Raw genomic sequence first — 20,602 nt, 5'->3', positions numbered from 1 at the left:
TTTGTGAACCTGGCCGTGTAAGGGGAGCAGGGCAGGGCTGGGCTGGGCTGGGCTGGGCTGGGCTGGGCTGGGCAGGGCAGAGCAGAGCAGGGCTGGGCTGTGAAGGGCAGGGCAAGGCTGGGCAAAGCTGGGCAGGGCTGGGCAAGGCTTGGCAGGGCACGGCTGGGCTGGGCAGGGCTGGGCAGGGCAGGGCTGGGCTGGGCTGGGCTGGGCTGGGCAGGGCTGGGCTGGGCCGAGCCGCAGCAGCGAGCCGCGGGCGCGGAGCTCCGGGCAGCAGCCCGGGCGGGCAGTGCCCACCGAGCGGAGGCAGGACCGAGCGGAGGCAGGACCGAGCGGAGGCAGGACCGAGCGGAGGCAGGACCGAGCGGAGGCAGGGCCGGGCGGGCGGGGCGTGTGTGCAGCATGTGCGAGGTGTGACACGGCTTTGTGCGGCGGCTCCCCCGCCCCGGCCCCGCACTGAGCATGTGCCGGAGCCCCTGCCCGCCCCCCGCCCGCGGGCCCCGCGCCGCGCACCGAGCGCCGAGCCCCGCGCAGCAGCGCCCGCGCCGCCGCATGGGCTGAGGGTGCCGGCCATGGAGCTCCGCAGGTCCATCTCGGCCAGCGCCGAGGCCGAGAGACCCACGCGGCGCTACGGGGCGGTGGAGGAGACGGAGTGGAAGGCGGAGGCGCTGGGCAGAAGTGAGTGGGGGCCGCGGGTGCGGGTCCGGCCGGCCGGGGAGCCCCGGCTGCGGCGGGGCCGGGCGGTCCCGGGGGCTGCTGGCGGGGCGAGCCCAGCCCGGGCCGCTCGGGGAGCGGGGTCCGTGTGACCGCTTTGCCCTCTGAGCCGGGGCTTGGCCGGGGGCTGTGCGGGGCTCACGGCTCGGCTGTGCCGGGCGCTCCAGCCCCGCCGGGCCGGCTCGGGCTCCAGCCCCGCCGGGCGCTCCAGCCCCGCTCGGGCTCCAGCCTTCCCTCCCTGCGGCACGGGCGGCGCAGAGCCCGGCGGGGAGCGGGTGCCCGAGCCGGGATCACCGGGACCTTTGCTTAGCAGGTGGGATTTAACATAAAGATTTTCATAAACGTTGGTAGTCTTTAACGTGTTTCAGGTTTGGAAGCGCAGATGACGATCACTTTATTCCCTCGTTATCTTGGGCAGAGGGTGCAGCAATACAGCACTTAATTCACACCTTCAGTGGTTGCACTGTATTGACGAGCTCAACAAATGTTCTGTGCTGGGAGAGCTTTCTTGAAATCGTAATTTACCAGGAAGCAGCAATTGACATAACCTGTCCAAAGTGCTGATGGAAAGAGTAGTTGAAACATACATCACTGCCAATTCACATTATCCATGGGACCTCGTTGTCTGTAAGGTACCAGCTATTATTCTTCTACTGGCAGCACTGTCTTCTTTACAACCTAATAAGCTTGCGAACCTGTTATAATTTTCCAGGTAACCACTGAGACAAGAGATCTTGAAAAGCTAGTCACAAAAACTGTATTAGGCAGTATCAAGAAAAATATTTTCTAAGTTTCATCAAGTGTTTGGTTTAGCCACAGGAATTTAAGCTTTGTGTGCTGTTTGTTGTGACACCTTCAACTTGGCTGGTACTGGGGTTGCTGATATCTTTGGTTCCCCACCCATCTTTTGATTTGAATTGTGAAGTCCCACCTGGCTGCTTTTAAACATGGCATAGCTTTGCAGCACCTTGGTAGCAGATTTTAGCCACTGCATCTGCTATGTTTACATTTCAGAGAGTGCTGTGTTCTGGAATGATGCTTCACCTCTAGCTCCAGTTTTCCATGGCTATGTTATTGTCTACCATATGCTGATGACAGGGTGTAATTCTCCAGCTGATGCTTCAGTTGCAGTGTTGGTTTTGTTGCAGTGCCTGGCACAGATTCAGCAGTGAGAAACTCCACACTTTCTAAAATGGACTCAAAGACTGAAATCTCTGTTGACTGAGTTGGTTGAGTCAGACACATGCAACAGTTTTGCAGGTTCCCTGGCACGATACAGACGTGCTTTTCTTGTTCTCATAACTGGGTCTGGTTTTGTTCCAGCACGCGGGAGCTGAGTGCAGTGCAGCATTGTAATAATAACAATAATAAAAACTGCTATCCTGAGGTGCCAGGAAAGGTTATGTCTTGTAAGTTTTGAACAAAAAGTGGTCTGTTTGGAAGAGAGCAATGTGCAGGCTGAGAGGGAGATCTGATCTGCTTAAAAATATGTGCTCAGCCCTGAGCTGCCACCCAAATCACAGCTTGGTACCAGCACCAGAGTGGGCTGTTGGCAGGACTAGGAGCCAGTGTCCAGGTGTGCTCCCTGGCTCTGCTCTGAGCTCCTATTCTGCACACTACTTTCTGTTTAATGAGAGTATTTCTCTGTGTATAACATTTTGGATAGGAATAGGAATTAATCTAGAGATCATGATCTGTTCTTTGAAAAGGAGAAAATTATTATATTATATATTTGAATAATTGATTTCTTTTGTTTGCTCTTAGGCTTCAGCTTTTTAAAAATACTGTGGAAAATGCTATTTATAGTAACTGGTTTAGATGATTCCTGCCTATCTTCCCTATTTAAATACTAACACTGACTTCTGGTCACACTTTTGCATTGATTTAAAATAAATAGATCTTACTATTTACTGTAATGCTTCCTTACAGTCATCCTAAATTGCATGGCATGATGACAGTAGTTGCCAGACTGTCTGTGAAGGAGCTGAAAAACTGTCATCCCCTTTTTTACTGATGTTAACAATTAGCCTTTGGTATTTGCATATTGTTTGAAATATGAAATGCTCGTTAAGAGTATTAACAAAAGCAGAAGTTTATTACTGCATATGAATTTGCCCTTTTTACTCTGAGGATTTGTGGTATTAAATCAGGATGTCTTTGGAGGCAGAACTTGTGTATCTGTGCAGCGCTGCACAGCAGAGTGCTGCTCCCTGTCAGTGCCTGTGATGGGAGGGCAGTCTTATCACACGGGAATGTACATCCTGATTATGTCCATTGCAGGGAGAACGAACGTCATGGAAGTCAGGCAGCTGCTCCTCGGTTTGTCGGATGGATGGGAGCTCTGTGCTGGCTTCTCTGTCCGTGGTGCTGAAAGCATTGCTAGGGGTTGGTTATGAACGAAGATGAGTTACTTCACAGCAATGGAACGTACATCATGTATATTTCTATCCTACCATGGCCTCTTTCAGCCAGGTCATCTGTGGAGTTAAGCTGGTTCAGAGCAGCTGAGGATCTGATGCCCTGTGACCTGACTGTGTCAGGATCTGTGCAAGCTTAAATTACTTAAAGGTGTCTCTTTAACAAGTCCCTGAAGCCTTTCTCTTCACATACAAGAGGAAATTTCCAAGGACTAGAGAACACTAAAAATGGTGGTTTACTATGTACAGGGCAACTCATCTGTTTTCTAGTGCATGCACATAGAATACAAGCTTAGGAATTGTCAGGTTTGTATAATAATAATGTGGTTACAGCCTTCCCAGTAAATGATTTTTACAACATAGACTTTGGGAGCCTGCTCTGAGGCAGAGCACTGGAGCACTTTGGTCAGTCCTTATTAGTGAGTGCACAGCTTCATTTAGAATCATCTGTCTTGCTGCTGGCAGAGGCTCATAAAGCCCTGATTAAATAACTGCATGCACACCAGGCAAAGAGCCACAGAGAAACAAAGCAGTTTTTCACCGTCCTTTTGGACACTGCACTTCTCAGATACATTTCTGCTGAGCTTTTCTGTCCTCTTGCAATTTATATGAGGGCTGGAGCTAAATGCAAAATTTGCCAGGAATCCTCCAGCTTGAATCAGCATAAGGAAGCAGAAATGCCAGAAAACTGCAAAGGTTATGTTTGGATGCAGTTTAGTGCACCATGAAACTTGTGTATTTTATTTGAAAGGTAACTCAGCATTGGAGGTGAGCTGCCACACTCCTGTATTGCAGAGATCCACCTTGTTGACTGTTCTGGGATATGATGTGGAGAATAGAGCAAAGGGACTCTGTTACAGCTCAGTACTACAGAAGGTGGAGATTCCCATCATGAGATTCAGCAGTAGCATGAACCCTTCACAGGTGGCTTTTCTTGCTCTCCCTTCTTGCTGTGGGTGCTGTAGCACAGGTTCTGTCCAGGCAAGGAGCTGTGAGAGCACTCCAGAACAGCACCAGTGGGGTGAATCTAGTTCTGAGATCACTCTGATTTGTTCCAACAGCAGGAAGACAGAACAGGTCCCAGGTTCACTGAGATCCTGGACTGACACATGTGAATACCTATTTCACCATATTCACTTAGTTTGTCTTCAAAATCTTTCTAAATTTGTTAGCCAGAAAGACTCTTGTTTGCATTTACGTGCTCTGCTGCTGAGCGCTGAAAACACAGACTATTTAATATTTTGTTTCTGTCATCTGATAGTTAAATATTCAAACAAATACCTTTGGGCCTTCTTTCTCAACACCCCACATATTGCATAGACATCCACAAACCCATGTTGGTGCTTTGCATAAAAACTTCCTGTTGCTTCAACCCCTCCCCAGTCAGTCAGGGATGCAGTGTGACCCTGCCCATCATACTCTCATAACCCAAGCTCATCATGTTTTAACTCTGATTTAAAATAGAAAAAAAAAAAAAGCTTCAGAGGCAAAAAGAATTTATGACCCTACCACCCCTGCTGTTCATGCAGTGAGCAGTCATGCCCTTGTGTCACTGTAAATTCCCCATAATTGTTAATTGTATCTATTACAGGCAATAAAAGACACAAAACAAATTAGGCTTATTCAGGCCATCTATTAAATAGGTGGGAAAGAGGCTAACTGAAGGATACACACAGTTATGCTGCTTTTTATAGAAACAGCAAGAATGCTGGCTTTGTGAAGGTCTGAACATGGGCTTCCAACAGAGAATGTAATTAATATTCTTTCCATGTCTCCATTAAAAAAAAACCCTAACTCACAACTGTGTAAAATTTTTGAAAAGAGAGTGACCAAAAACTGGAAAGTGACAATAAAATATTCATAGTGAACTTTGACCTTTTTAGAAAATATCAGGCAAAACATTGTCATCAACAAAGACTGATTGGAAGGATGCTGCCAGTTCTAGATTTTTACCTTATTCATTATTTTTAATGTTATCATATTTGTATTGTACTTCAAGAGGAAAAGCAGCAGTATCTGATCTGTGAAACCAAGACAGAACTCCCACACTGAAAATCAGAAAGGGTTTTCTGGAAAGGATGGAGGCTGTTTTCTGTAGAACAGTTGTAAAGCTCACCTGCTTTGATGGCAATCAGATGGCTCTAAAATTCCTCTATACAGCTTAGTGTTCTTCTAAGTCAATGGTGATTTTGACTAGCAGTGTGTACCTAAAATGTTCCATTTAATAACCTCCACCAGGTCATTGCTGCATCCCCTGTAGCTCATGAAGGAAAGCTGTAACTTGGGTTTTCATTTGCTTCACAAAGAGCCCAGAGAATGATTGACAGAGTGAGACTAATCCAGTTTATGCTATTATACACATTGTCTCATTTTTCTAATTCCCCCTCCCACAGCTGGTTGCTCCAGGCAGCTACTGAGACAGAGAAAGAAGGAAAAGGGAGAACTGGAAACATTTCAGTGCCTCAGAGTGAATTCCTACTAAAATATTGGTCAACAGTGAGGGGAACTAGGTCTCTTAAAGCAGCTTTTTCCAGGTGATACTTTATGTGAGTGTCTCAGGGCCACAGAACAGAAATATATCAATTAATGGGCCACCCTTGCTCCCATAATGTCCCTAAAACATTTCATGAGTTTTGCCCTTCCTTCACTTTTTTTGTCTGGCTTTGTGCGTCCAGGGTTTCTCAACAAAAAAATGCAGCTTATTTACTGCCTAACTTTTCCCAAGGTTCTGCGCAACCAAATCCATCCTGATGTAATCAAAGCCAGAGGGGCTGGGAGGAACAAGAAGAGGCTGAAGGAGCTGGGGCTGCTCAGCCTCCAGAGGAGATGGCTCAGAGGAGCCCTCAGCAGTGCCTGTCAGTGTGAGCGGGGAGGGCTCAGAGCAGGGACCGGGCTCTGCTCCCCGGCCCAGCAATGGCACAGCAGGAACGGGCAGGAGCTGATGCCCGGGCAGTTCCACCTGAGCACCAGGAAGAACTTCCCTGAGAGTGCCCGAGCCCTGGGACAGATTGTCCAGAGAGGCTGGGGAGTCTCCCTCGCTGCAGATATTCCAGACCCATCTGGACACAATCCTGTGCTGTGCGCTCTGGAACGACCCTGCCTGAGCAGGGAAGGAGAGATGAGCACTGTGCTCCCGACCAGCCTGACCCGTTCTGTGTAATCCTGGATAGGGGCTGCTTTGCCAAAACACGGTGGTTATTATGGATCTAGATCTTACTGCTGCACATGCACTCGCATGTCTCAGCAAAGACATTTCTCTCACCTGAGGCACTCATAAATCTGAAGGTTAATGGCATCCAAAACTCTGTGCCCAAGCAGGAAATGAACACTTAACATGTAATGCAGTGTTTATAGGCAAACCAGTGTCAACAATAATTGCTGAAAGAGTCATAGATGAATCTAAAGTGTCTTATTTGAGACTGTTGCTCATGAATTTTCTCATTTCCTTTAAACATATTTTACAGAAAAAATGTGTTAGGTTTGGAAAGTAGGACACTTTGAACTACACAAATCATCCTTGCTGTTGGTAGCCTGTGGGATTATGGACTCAGTCTGTGTAATTTTTTTTTACTGTGTTTGATAGCTGATGTCTTAGTTGCATGGCATGTTTTCATCAGAGAAACCACTTGTGAGAATGTGTGTATGTCTGCCTCAAGGGTGGTTATAAAACAAGAATCAAAACTTACATTTGGGATTGGGCATGCACTGCACAGTACTGTGTATCCTGGGTGAGGTTTCTAGAGTTTTCTTGTAGTTACTGAGCACAAGAAAGTTTGGAACTCAGCACTCTTTATTTTCTTGTAGTTACTGAGTACAGGAAAGTTTGGAACTCGGCACTCTTTAATCCTTATTCCCAGAGGGCTTTTCTTCTGTAGCCAAATATGTTCCATTTTCATAAAAATCTTACTTAATAAAATAGACCCAGAGACAATAAATAATGCTGATTTATTTCCATGAAACATGTTCTGCTGTCTGCCTACTTAAAAGGCACAGTATAAATGGATTCAAAACTCAGAGATGAAAAATGCATGCTTGGAGGGTAAACTATGAGAAATCAGGGGGAGCACCCTTGGATAAATTATGTTAGTTGCCCTTCAGGACCAGAAATGAAACATGAATTATCGAAGTTCTGTCAGCTCATAAAGGGCAAAATATCTGAGAAAATAATTTTAAGAGAGCTTGTTACTAAATGAGGATGAATGATTTCCAGTGACACAAACTGCTCATTGCAAAAGCCTAATGACTGCAAACACTACCAAAATGCAAGAGGGAATTTGTCATTGTAAGAATATCAGCAGTGTTTAAAGATCTTTTTATTGCCCTGAATCCTTCCACCACCCAAACCTTCATTGATTAGGGTTTTTAGTAGTTTTTTACACCCACATTTGGGTTTTCTCATATGCTGGTAAAATTAGAACAAAAGATCTCACTATGAAGTGATTTAACAGATTAGTTCATCTTTTGTAGAAAACAACTCAAACCAAGGAAGGAATCAGCAGTCATTTCTACCACTTGTGTCCTTGCAGTCCAGGAGGCCAAAGTGAGTTTTAGAGTAATGGAGTTGAAGCCAAGAGAGCAGGAGAGTGACCTGACCTCCCTGGGAAGGGATGGAGGAGCCTGATTGACACTTTCTTGGTTGAAAATAGAAAACACAGTGCTGGCTCCATTGGCATGAATGGAAATTTCCTCACTGATCTCAGTAAAAGCAAAACTGGACCATCATCTCCTAGAGCCCTGCTCACCTTGGTTCTCTGCAGAAAGCTCTGGGGAGGGAATCTGGGGCTGTGTCACTGCCAGGAGGGCTCTCCTGGGAATCTGTGTCAGGCTGCCCCATGGGCTTGGTGTCTCTGCCCTCACTTGTCCCTGTGGCAAGCAGGGATGAGCATTTGCTCCCTGGAGAACCATTTGCACTGGCAGGGTAGTGGCACTTCAGTCTCCCTGGCTGAGCAGTGAATAATTAGGAAACACATTGGAGCCCCTACAGCGAGCGCTGCTCCTCAAATTATCCTTTTTCACACCAGAGAAAGTTAGTTATGCATTTGTGTCCCCACCTTCCTTATCCAATCTGTAGTTTCTCTCCTCATCCTCTAGCATGGATTCCCAAACAGCTTCCTCTGGGCATGGTGCCTGGGAGGGGATTGAAGTTCTGCAGTTTGGCAGGTTCTGAGCACACATTTTCCTTCAGGCTGATGTTGTCTGTGGCACAGACAGTGTGTGGGATGTGATAGTGAAGGGCAAGCCATGGTGATTTGAAAGCCAGTAAAATCAGGATCCATTTGTCTCTGCCTTGGCAAGGGGTGAAACATCCTGTGATTATGACATTTCTTTCTTTCTGGTATGCAAAGAGAAGGTGACAGCCAGCTATCGATTTGTCTCAGGTATAGATAAGCTCTGCTTGAATTCCTTCATTTCTCTGCCTCTGAGACCTCAAGCAGCTCAAACTCGTAGCTGCCCAGTGCCAGTTGTGAGGAAGAAAGTATTAGTGTATAAGAAAAGTGAAACAAAAGTCAGTATGCAAAAGCAATTTACTTGGTGCAGACAGAGCTTGCTAGAGAATGACTCCACATCCACAGATGAAAGGCAAGTACAAAACATTTTTTTGCCAGCTGTCATAATTTGTGTGAGTTGAAGAGCCCTGTGCTGTTTCACCTCAGAATTCACTGAGAAAGAACCAGATGGTTTTGGCTTTTCTGCTCTGGCTATTTGATCTTTAAGAAAGGACACAGCTTCTGCCTGTGGCTCCCTGCAGGTATTGTGTGCCTCATACACTGAGGAACAAGATCCCAGTAAGAGTCTCTGCTGTCAGACTGTACACATTGTATGCCCATGGCCTCAAGAATAGCAACATTCATCCCTCTGAGAAATTACTTGTCCCATTAAATGAGAAACACCTTTTTTTCCTTGGCTTCTGAAGAGCATTTTCTCAATATTTATTTACTTGCTGGAGTGGGATCTGTTATGTGAACTGGTTTCTTTGCTGTCTGAAGCAGCTCAGAAAGCACAGGAGGAACGGGCAGGAACTGATGCAGAATCAGTTTTGGTCTTTACTGGATTGGACTTGTATGTCTATAATAATTACCCAGTGGTTCTAAGGTTACCTAAAATTACCTACCAGCTAAGCTGTTTAGATCACTGTTAGAAAACTGTGTTAGAGAATCACATCACATGGTGGGGAGAGACAGAAAAGCAAACTCTCTGGTATGCAGTCAGATAATTTCATAGGAGAATGTCTTAAAGGTGTGAAATCTTGAAATGCCTGTGGCCATTTTACTATTATTTCACTTGCACATATGCTGCTTTTATCAACTGATGCTCATATATTTATTCCTAAAGAGGTTTTACAAGACTCTTTGAGAATGAACATTTTGTTGACTTAGTGTTTTGGAATTAAAAAAAAAATTAATAAGGATAGAAAAAGTCTTTTAAAAATACCAAACTAAATAAATTTTAAATCCCTCAACATTAGCTGTAGCTGGTACTGTCACAGCATTTGAAACATAAGTGCTGAAGCTTTTTGTTAGTATTACAGGATCAGCATCTGACTCTGGTGAGGAATAAAATGGAAATCCACAGGCTGTTTCCTTTGACCACTGAGCAAAATGACAGAAGTAAATGAACAAGTAATCTGTGTTTCTTAATACTGCTTTTTAAATCTCCATGATGTAAAATGAAGTGATGTAGCATGAATTGCTTTCCTTGGAGTGTGGCTCCAGCTCAGCCTTGCTGCAGATGGGAATGTGCAATGGTTTCAGTGGAGATCCACACGAGGGAAGGTACCTGCCACAGCAAGGAACTGCTCCAGTTTCTATTTCCAGCCTCATGCAGGGCTGGGCACAGAAACCCCTTCCAGAGCCTTCCTGGCAGCTTTCCTGAGCCACTCTGAAATAGCTCCTCACAGATAAAGCTCTAACCCAGTGCCACTGAATAAAACTGACAATGAGGGCTCCTGGCTCGACCTTCAAAGGCAATTTTCCCTCATTTTTGTGTCCTGCTTTGGATCCATTTTTTCATAGAAAGAGCTGTCAGATCACATCCACTGTGCAAAGCTCCCCACCAGGCTGCACACAGCTGTATGTTCTCCTCGTTCTCTGAAGGACAAACTGCTGTTTAAAGTGCACAAGGTTGTATTTTCAATTCATAGCATCATGGGGAAAGGTGAAAGGAGTATGGAAATCCAATAGCAGCTGCATTGTCAGCATCATGGTTTATTTAAATGTCAAGCAAGTTTTTGTCTCACACAGGTTTATTTTGAAAAACAAAGTATTCTTTTGAGGTCTGTTGCTCTTGTCCTGCGCACTCCCCACCCTGTGTGAAGGTATCAATGACCAGATACCAAGATCTGGCTACTCTGGGATTTGCAACTCCTGACTCTTTGCATTCTCTTTCAATAATTAGAGAGCTACTAGGAAAGCTAGTGCCTGTTCTCACAAATCAGACCTCTAGAAGGAGGTAACTAATGCAGTTTGATTTCAGGCTGTTATTTTCTATGCCTCTGAGGCACTGGAGGTCACTGGAGCGGGGACAAGTGACTGGTTCTTGTGTGTGAGAAGCACTGAGGTGCCTGCAGGCAGCCAGTGACCAGTGTGGTTCTTTATTTCTTTGCTGATCAAGAGAAAAAAGTATTCAAGAGGGATGTAACAGTGGTACTAGGACAATCATTTGGGAAGAGGGGAATATTAAGGCCTATTTCAAGGTTTACATGTTTTGGAACTATTTCCATATACTCCCTGATCAGGATGGTGCCAGCTCCTGCACTGGCTCCAGCAGCATTTCCCCTGTGTTCAGTCTTGTCTTTGATATACAGACACAGTGTGGTGGAATAAATGAGCTTAATTCATCCCACCTTGATTCCTCCTGGCTTTAATGCAGCTTTCTGCCTCAGCTCCTGTGTTCATTCAGAGAAAGAAGCACAGGGTTCAAACCCTGCTCCAGGGTTTGTTTATGCAGAGCTGCAGGATCTGAGGCTGGACACACCGAATGCACAAAAACATTCTCAGCTTGTGTACTCCAAGTTGTGTCTGCTCAGCAGAGATATCCTGCAAGGGAGCTGAAATTTCAGGGTAATTCCCTATCAGAAACAAAAGAACATGTACAGGAGCTCTTCCAACATCACTCTTACCCAGGCAAAGCATTTTTTAATCATCTTTCTGGTTTTATTTAGTTGCAGTCATTTCATAGTAGCTGATGTGAGCTTTTTCCTCAGTAGGTTTTTTTTAATGGATTTTACCTTTTATGTAGAATAGTCTGGATATAAAATATCTTTGTAAAAGCATTCTTGTAGTGGAGAAAATCATAGCACTTAATTTTATTGTTTTGAAATTATGTGGTTAGCCACAACAGAGTAAATCTGATGTAACTGTTCTCATGCTGGGAAGGTGTTACATCACTGTGTTGCAAGCAAGAAAAAACTGTCTCCTGTGAGTCCTCCACATATGTAGGTATTTACAGCAAAGAAAATATTGTCCTTGTGGCATGTTTGCATTCACTCTGCATGAGGGAGAAGAGACACTTCTCTGTGTGTTCATAAGGAGGTCATCCAGTGCCCTTTGCAGTGATGTAAAATATACAAGGAGCAGGAAACAGGATCCCATCTCATGGAATATCCTTTCAATAATTTCCCCAGGTTTCCTCTTTCTGGAGTGGTAGAAAGACAAAATATCCAAGCTAGAAACCATTTTCTGCCTGCTAGAACAAATGATCAGGGTTCTCATCAGTTTCCAGGTCCTGTGGAACGTCCTCCCCTAATAACAGTGGGGAGGTTTTTGTTTGCTCTCCAAGAAGAATGGACAGTATTCTTACAATGACATTTTTGTGGGCTAACCCAGGGCATTATCAGATGCTGGTTAGGATAAATGAGTGTTTGCTAGTGAGTCAAATAAAGAAACAGGCAGCATGGGAGATGGCTGTTTTGAGATGTGTATCTTCCTAAATGAATCAATATTGCAAACAAACTGAAAAATGTGCAAACAGATGCAAATAAAATAGCATGAACTGTTTATAGCAGTACTTGAGCATTGTTTTATACCCCAGTCTGCACCAGCACAAATTAGGTCAAAGATAATCAATTCAGATAAATGTTTGTAGAAATGAGATTCATCACAAAAGGCTTACTTAATCCAGAAGGTCATTAACTTTGCATAATCAGTTCTGAGGAAATAATTAAATGGAGCTATGGAGCTTGTATTTTCCTTTTTACAAATAATTTCCCATTAAATGTAAGAATTAGTACACAGATCTTAAAACTGCAAGCAAAAGGTGAAATCATTATTTAATCCCGTGGAATTTACTGTATGAACAGTGGTCTGAGGCAGGTTATAGTGAGTGGGTTTTGTCTATTCATTCTGTCTGATAACACTTCCTGAAAAGAGCCAATATTATTTTCTTTGCTGGTTGCAAGTTTTCATATAGCAACAGGGGAGATAAACACCTAATGAAATAGGAAAATCTCATTGTAAATCCAGAAAATCAAATAGGAAAGGTTACCTGAGGGGAAAAGAAGAAGGAAAAAGGAAACAATTTAGCTTAATTCATTTTAAAAACCAACAGATTTTATGCTGGTGGCAGTCCAATATTTCACTGAAAGACAAATTTGTTTCTAGCTCTTCTTAGGCTTATATTTAATTCATAAATAGGGGATTTCAACTTATGAAACAGGATTCTGATCTGTTGGGTTTGTGATGGCTAATTCTTAGGGAAGTGTATGTTCAGCATATGTAAAAAATCTTGATCTCACCCTTTGTAATGTGGAGGTGCACTGAGATGAAATTTGTGGCTCAGATGAAAAAAAAAATCATTTTTCTAACATCTGCCTCATTAGAAAGGTGACTTCTCATGGAGGAGACCTCAAACCTTGCACTTTGCATTTGTGTTTGCATTGATTTTTCATTTTTTAAAAATTTTTGATTTTTTTTGCATTTGTATTTGTATTGATTTTTTCAAAACAGAGTGAGTTCATACATGAGTTATGAGGTCACACATTGCCTTGGTACTGAGAATTTCTCTGAGCAGCATTTTAAATGGAACACATTCCAGACTGGTTGTGTAATTAAGAAAATCTTCTCTAAGTCTGTGGTATGTGATATATGAAACAGTATCTTGAGAACTCAGCTGGTTTGTCTCACATGCAGAGATTTATTTATTTGTTTATCTGTGTGTAGGGGCAGAGAGAAGAGTGAGGAACCAGAAGAAGAGAACATTAGGGGAAGGTTCTGGTTTTAGTCCTGCTGGGATAATGAGGGCACCCTTCCATGTGGTCAGGTCAGTAGGACAATCCCTGATGAAAACACAGTGGTGCATCTCCTAGAAAGAGGTGGGAAAATGCCACTCTGTTATTTCAGTTCCAGCAAGACAAATTAGGTTGCTTAGTTCCAGGCTGACATGTAATGTGGTCTGGGGGAAATTGCTTTCACACCTCACCTGAAATCACCAGCCAAATGTGTAAGAAGTCCTGTTGTCAGAGCATCTGGCAACAAGGAATGTGGTACTGGTACCCAAACTAGAGTTTATTTAAAATTGGAAACAACAGTAGGAAGTCTGGAAAATGTCCTTGCACAATTCAATTATAGTACTTTGTGAAGTCTGTCATAAATCTCTGCAGACCTAATTATGTGGACAGCTTTTCTTTAAATCCCACTCAAACCCACTTAATCCTTCTTTATGCCCAACAAAATTGGTTGGATGAGATACCACAGGCTATTTTGCAAATGGACTGAAGTTGTCTTGGAGAGTTTGTGGCTCAGTTCAGGCACTGGAAGCTGGACTCTGCAACGGTGGCACCAATCAAGGGTGCCAATGCCCTTCCTGTGTGCTGGAATTGCTCTGAAAATTTCTGTGTGTGAGCAAATCCATTTTGCACTCTGTCAGGATTTCTGAGGCTCCAGAACAGACCCACTGTGCTGCTCAGTATTTGTGTTTAATGTGTGAAAGGACTGCACTGGGATGATCCTGAGCTGGCCTCTGAGCAGACATTTGCAGGCCAGCTTGCATCTGAAGGCATGAGCTGGTGTGACCTTATCACAGCCACCAGAAGGGAAAATAAGGTAAATCTGCCAAATTTAGAATCTAGATATTTGAAAACTGCCTCAACTCAGAGATGCAGCTGGTATTAATACAGAGGATTTGTTTTCAGCTGAGTGGAGAATTGTGTGTGAGTCCATGAATAATGTGTCTGGGGATTGTTAATTCGATGGGACTTGAGTTTAAAAAGGTTTTTATAAAGAGATATTAATTCCAACTCCCTTTGCTGTTTTCATGGTTATGTTTTCCTCACTTTTATGCGTTTGCCCTCTAACCAGCTGGAGAGATGTGTGCACCCTTGTTATCACTGAGTGAATGGAAATTGGCTGGGGCATGCAAATTGCCCAGACAGAGTCTTGGAATCGACTTCAAAGTAGCAAAGTTGAGCCCTGTAATTGGAGTGTCAAGGCCCCTGAGGGTTTTCAAGATCCAACCTGTAAGTGCCATTAGGTAATTTATCTCAGTGGACATCCTTCCGCATATCCTGAATTTATTTACATCCTGCAAATTTCTATCACACAAATAAAATCTGTATTTATTACAATATTATGGCATAATCAAATCAGGCCTGGGGCTTTTATTCATTGTTTATGCACAGATTTTATTAGGAAGCTGCTTTTTCCTTATCTTTTCTAAGAAACTTTAGTTCAATGTTAAGTTCTGACTTCTTGGTCATTTATTGCTGTGAGTACTGAAATCCTGTCTCCTGGTCTGTAAATGTGGTTTTGTATTAGCTCTTAAGCTACTGCAAGAGAGGATACTACTGAGGAAAGTCCTCCCAGAGTATCCAGAGTATTGTGAGTCACGAATCAAAGAATGTAAAAATAGAGAAACTCCCAGGAGTAGAAAACACAACCATGAAAATCATACCGATATTGCTACAAACCAGCACCAAATCAAACACAGATTTACAGCTTGAACTGACTCTAGTTACAGATAATTAAGGAGCAAATTGTCCCACTGTACTGAGTCAGTTCCTTGCACACACAAGCACCCTTAGGAGGGAGGAATATAAAAGCAGAGATGGAGCTCTCTGGTGAAGGGAGAGTTTAATTTGACAGGATGGATCCTTATGGCTTCCTGCATGGAGAAAGAGTCTGCAAACTTCGTAGGGGCTGTGAATGACTGCAGTGGACACTGGACCTCAGACAGCTAAATCCTACCTTAATGAGTAAATCCCCAGATAACAGTAAAATTAATCTTCTCTTCTTCCTGAGCTGTTCTGCTGTGCCTGCAGATACCTGAGCTTGTCCACAGGACCTGTCCCCATCACCATGAGCAGGTGACGCCACAAGGCTGACAGCATCACAAGCCAGGAGAGTGCTGAAATCTGAAAGCTGAAGTGCAAGGTAGAACAAATGGAATTTATAATCCAAACATAGGATAGCAGTATAGATTTTGAGGTTCATTAAGTCTGAATATCACATTGAGACCTATGCCTGACATTAAATTTCTGCAAGAACTCCAGCCTGGTGATGATTCACAGGATCCCATTGTCAGGGCAGGAAGAACAACTGTTGCCAGATGAGCTGTTTTTTCAGGATATCATTACAACCAAGATGAGACTTTCTATGCACAGAGCAGTTCCTTAAGACTAGAGATATCTTTTTCCTGGGGGAAGTGTAAGATTAAAGGGTTGCATAATTACCCACTTAGGAAACTGAAACTGTCATAAACTGACAAAAAACAAAGCCAAGAATAATTACTGCTTATAAATTTTGCAGGATAACAAACCAGACTTTAATTGATGCTTTTTTTAAGAGGCAAGATCTTTATAGATCTTATCATTATGGATTTGTGCTGATATATATATTTTAATAGGGAGCAAGGGCAGAAAATTGTCCCTAAATTAGAAAGTTGCAACCATCATTTAACTGTAAAACTTCTAGTTAGCAAAGTACTGAAGACCATCCTTAATTAGCAATCACTTTTACCACTGACTGTCTATTTCTGCTGGGGCATTTGTAATTCAGTGAGAAAACTCAAAGCAGGATCTCTTTCAGGTTCAGTTTTTAAACCAGCTGTATTCAGTGCAGTGCAACTTGTTCTACAGAAGCACAGCCTAAAAGATGGAAAGCAGCTGAGAATCTTATCTGGGCAGGGGACAACTGCAGGCACCTCCATCAGATGTGACAGGAGACATTGTGTGCAGGTCTTTGAGTATAATAGCACAGGAAAGGAACCAAAAGGGCTTTCAGAGGAAGGAGTTAACATTCAACACTGTGAATCTGGCATTTGTATTTCGAGAGAAAGCTCAGTGAGACCAAGTATACAAAAGGCTGAAATGGGGAAGAATAGACTGCTGCCAACAGGCTTTCTTGCAAAGGTAAATAATAAAAAATAAAAGGTCAAAGCTTGGAGGTAAGAACAAGAACATACAGGATAAGCAACTGAAAGAATCTTTTTATAACCAGAGGCTCTTAGATGTGGAACAGACAGGGCAGTGATTCTGGAAGTGCAGTGGGCAATTGCACACAGTGCTTTTTATGTTCTCTGCTCACCTAATTTTAAAATGGGGTCATATGCTAGAGTATGAGTGAAATACTTTGGAAGTAGAAACTTATGTGTGAAGATGTCTATGCTGTAAATCTGTGATAATTAAAGAATTTAATAAACTGGACAAAATAAATCCCAATGTTATAATTGTGCTATTACACCCAGACCAGAGCTGGCTGATGGACAGAGCCATCACCAGTCACAGCAGATGATTTAATAGTTCTTGGGGAGGAGATTATATGGCAAACAGAATGATCTGTGCTGGGTTTTGAATGAGCAGAGATGGATGAATAGAGAAAAGAATTAATCATATGTGTCTCTCTACCTATGAAATTCTGATCTCTTGCCTGAGGAGCTGCAGATGCAAAGAACTGCCTGAGTCCAGCAGTTTGTCCCAGAACATAAATGATCTTTACACAGCACAGCACAGGGCTGAGCTGGCCAGTGCTTTGTGCTTCAGGTCTGCTGGAAGCAAAGATGCGCCACAATTCCCCACAAATCAGATAAATCCCCCACTTCTTTTCCCCCTTCTCCAAATGGCAGCTGTGAAGCAGGGATATTGGATGGCCACGACACTCCCACAGATCCTGGTGTTTAATCAGCTTTCAGGAGGCATCTCTGGACCCTTCCTGCCAAAGAGGATCCCTGGAGCTGCCAGCTTTCACAGCTGCCTGTTGCAAAACCAAGCTCTAAGGGGACTCAGCCAGCCCAGAGGTTTATGCTGAGACATGGAGCACGTGAAACCACCTTTGGGATTTCTGGGTGCCCTGCTGTCTGGCAAAAGTATTTGAAGCCTTGATGCCTGGTTTAAGCCAACATCTCAGGGCTCTAAGGTTACCCCCTCTGCATCTGGGAGCTGCATTGCAGTTGAAACTTCTGATTTTTTTTGAAATGTAACATTTCCAGAAGTGCAAAGCTGTTCTGGATTCTCATGCACTGAAAGGAAACAAGGGTCTTTGGACAGAATTCTTTCTGTACTGAACGCAATGTGTTATCCCCCAAATACTCTGAATGCCACTTCTCTGGCATTTTCCAGCAGACACAGTTTTGTCAGAAAGTTTGGGCTACCACTGCTTGCAGGGACAAAGCACATCTGGCCAGCTGTGAAGGAGCTGTGCTCCTTTGTCAGCCCAAAGTGCAGTTCATGGCTCTACATGCTAGACGCCCAAAATTTAAATGTGTTGCTCCATTCATGGAGAAGTATCAGTAAGGACTCAAAAATGATAACAGGCACAATAATAAGAAAAAACAAATCAGCTTCCTGCTAGAAGCAAAATTCAGCTGTGTTATCTCCTGCATTCAGTGCCACTGACAGCAGTGCAAGCAAAGGGATTCTGAGAACTTTTGCCATCTGAGTGTGACTGGAGCAGCACATCAACTTTTTGCTCCTCCAGTAACAGCCTCTGCACACTCCTATTGCCTTTAGACATTGCTTTTCCACAGTGCTAAAACTCACCAGGTGTTTGTGCTGCCCACTGAGGCCAGATGAACCAGCAGCACCATCCCAAATTTACTGAATTTGTGCCATCACCAACCTGTTCTTGGTGCTAGAGAAGAAATAGGAGAACAAATTGACAGGCAGAGGGAAGAGATTGCCGTGAGGGGAAAGAGGAGATTACAGCCTTTCTGAAAGAACCCCTGAAATGGCCTGTGGGCTGTATTCTGCAGCAGGATGAGGACATTCCTGGGATGTGTCCCAAAGCCAGACTGCTGCCAATGTCCAAACCAAGTGAGGAATGCAGTGAAAGGAGTGTGAGATGTGCCCGCTGCCACTACAACCAGCTCACTGCCCCTTTTTTCCCTTTCCCCCAGTCTACCCATCTGAAATTGCACAAGGCTGCAGCCTCTCAGGCAATGCAGGAACAAAACACATTGCAGCTGTTTGTATTGTATTTATATGGTAATTCCATCACAAAGCATTGAATAAATACAATGTGCTACACACATGCCAAATTCAGTAGTTGTTAGGATTCACAGCAATAGAATGCTGCAGCAGGCTCGATTAGAAATAAGGAATTAAATGTAGTTTTTCCTGTACAGGTTAGTTATTGGCCACTGCATCCTGCACCAGAAGGATTAAATCAAACAGAAAAAAAATCAACTTTGAGGCAACAACAGAAGGTACAGTAAAAGGGCTGGCTGCAAGCTAGCCTCCATTCATGCCTCCAGGTGACATGTTAGTGACCAAATATGAGAACAATCTGATTCTTTGCACATGAATATTTTTATCTGGAATATTTTGAACTATAACAAATTCATTTTTCTGCATTATGCAACTATTTAAATTTCCAAGCATGCTCCTTTGAAGAGGCACTAACTGGTTCTCTGTTCATCCATTTCTGACCTGTGCCTCCTGCTTACTTCTGCTTTGTCTCATCAACTAATAGTGGTCTTGAGAGTCTTAATTTTGATATGTGAAGTAGCATTAGGAGTTTACTTGCTGCAGTCTGCTCTATTAGCACTTAATATATTTCAGTGAAACAGGATTATCTTGAGAATTTCACTGAATTCTTTGAAAAAACCCCAAAAGTTCTGACCCAGATTTGGAGCAAAACTTATGCATTAACATTTTCTTACCAAGGATTAGTTTATTATTGGACAATTTAAGGGAGGGGAAGTAAGCTTCAAAGTGCTCAATTTAAGTCCAGTTCAGAACAATGACTTAAAATAATTTTTAACTGGAGCACCATCATTGGGTGGGCTGAAGAGCAGGTTTGCTGCTGGGTTGTTTCCACATCAGAGAGGTCTCACAGCTGGTCTGTGTCACCATCCTCTGAGGAGCTTCAGCAGCCATGGTTGGACAGTCTCATTTAGGATGGTCAGCCATGGCCAGGATGGAGAGGAGCAGTGGATGGAGCAGTGGAGCCAGGATGGAGAGCTGGACCATTGCCCTGTGCTGGAGCTCTCCTCCTGCTGGGTCACTGGGGTGGCTCTGGAAGGTGTGTCTGGGTTCCAGAGCAGCAGAGCCATAAAGAAGAGGATCCAGAGGGTCCTGCTGGAGCAGACCCTGCACTTGCTGTGGATCCCACCCTTGCAGCTCCTCCTGCGTGTCCCTTGCCAGTGCCTGAGCTGTTCTGGAGCTCAGCAGTGACAATGACATCGTTTGGTTCCACAGCAGAGATTTGGGCCCTCTGTGTCACTGCCAGGCCTCCCCTTCTCTGGTTCACAGTGACAATGACAGCCCCAAGTGACAATTAAAGCACTAATGGCTGCTGAGCACAGGGAGCCTGTCCTGGGGGGCCACCACCAGTGACAGCAGCAGGGTCTGGGCTGGTAATTAATCACAGCATCCCTTCCCAATGGCTCTGAAACTATTGACACCAGGTGTGAGGTGTTCTGTCATTTCTCATTGTGTCAATTCAGGCTTCTTTTAACGTTTTCTTTGCACTTATTGACTTAATAGGCAAATTGGATTTTTGTTGCTTTTAAACACAGCTGGCCGCTGTTCTCTTTCTGGCTGCCACACTAAGGATGAAGTGTGATCATTAAGTTAATACCCAGTTTAACTATACCAGTCTGTGTCTAAATTGAACCAAAGTTATGCATTAATAACTTCAGGCTTACTTCTTCAGTCCCTCTCACTGTGTGTAATTGCTTGATAATTTTATTTCCCTGTAGTAATTATTTTCATGCTATCTTTTTGTGCATACAGTAATATCATTTTACTTGTTTCTTTGTCACTGAAAATTATCCTGGAGATTGCAGAACAGACAAAATAGTTTAATCCTGTCACTGGCTGTGACTAATCTCAGTGTTGTCTCCATTTTTGCTTTATGAATTTTGTCCCATTACCAGGAAGAAGCTCAATATATGCTAAAAAAATAGTTGACTACTACATACCTGCTTTAAATAAAATAAAATGTTCATTCTTTCTTTTTTGAAAATGTGAGAGACTTCTGTGTGAAGCTGTTCTGAACCATGTCTCAGAGGTGTCATTCCTCACTGGGACAGAGTCAGAG

The 20,602-nt window shown here is 43.7% G+C and overlaps 1 protein-coding gene across 1 annotated transcript in view; it reads left to right on the top strand.

Annotated features, from left to right (window-relative positions):
* The first annotated feature begins 443 nt into the window (after positions 1-443).
* BMERB1 (bMERB domain containing 1) overlaps positions 444-20,602 on the top strand; it is a 46,141-nt gene continuing 25,982 nt past the window's right edge. The window contains exon 1 of the mRNA XM_059484794.1: positions 444-678. Within this exon, the coding sequence (XP_059340777.1) occupies positions 573-678 (106 nt within the window). The 5' untranslated portion in view covers positions 444-572. The remainder of the gene's footprint in view (positions 679-20,602) is intronic.

This window comes from Ammospiza nelsoni, chromosome 17 (assembly GCF_027579445.1).
Source record: "Ammospiza nelsoni isolate bAmmNel1 chromosome 17, bAmmNel1.pri, whole genome shotgun sequence".
Taxonomy (NCBI): domain Eukaryota; kingdom Metazoa; phylum Chordata; class Aves; order Passeriformes; family Passerellidae; genus Ammospiza; species Ammospiza nelsoni.
The sequence above is the reverse complement of the archived record's forward strand: the minus strand, read 5'-3'. Positions and strand labels throughout refer to the sequence as shown.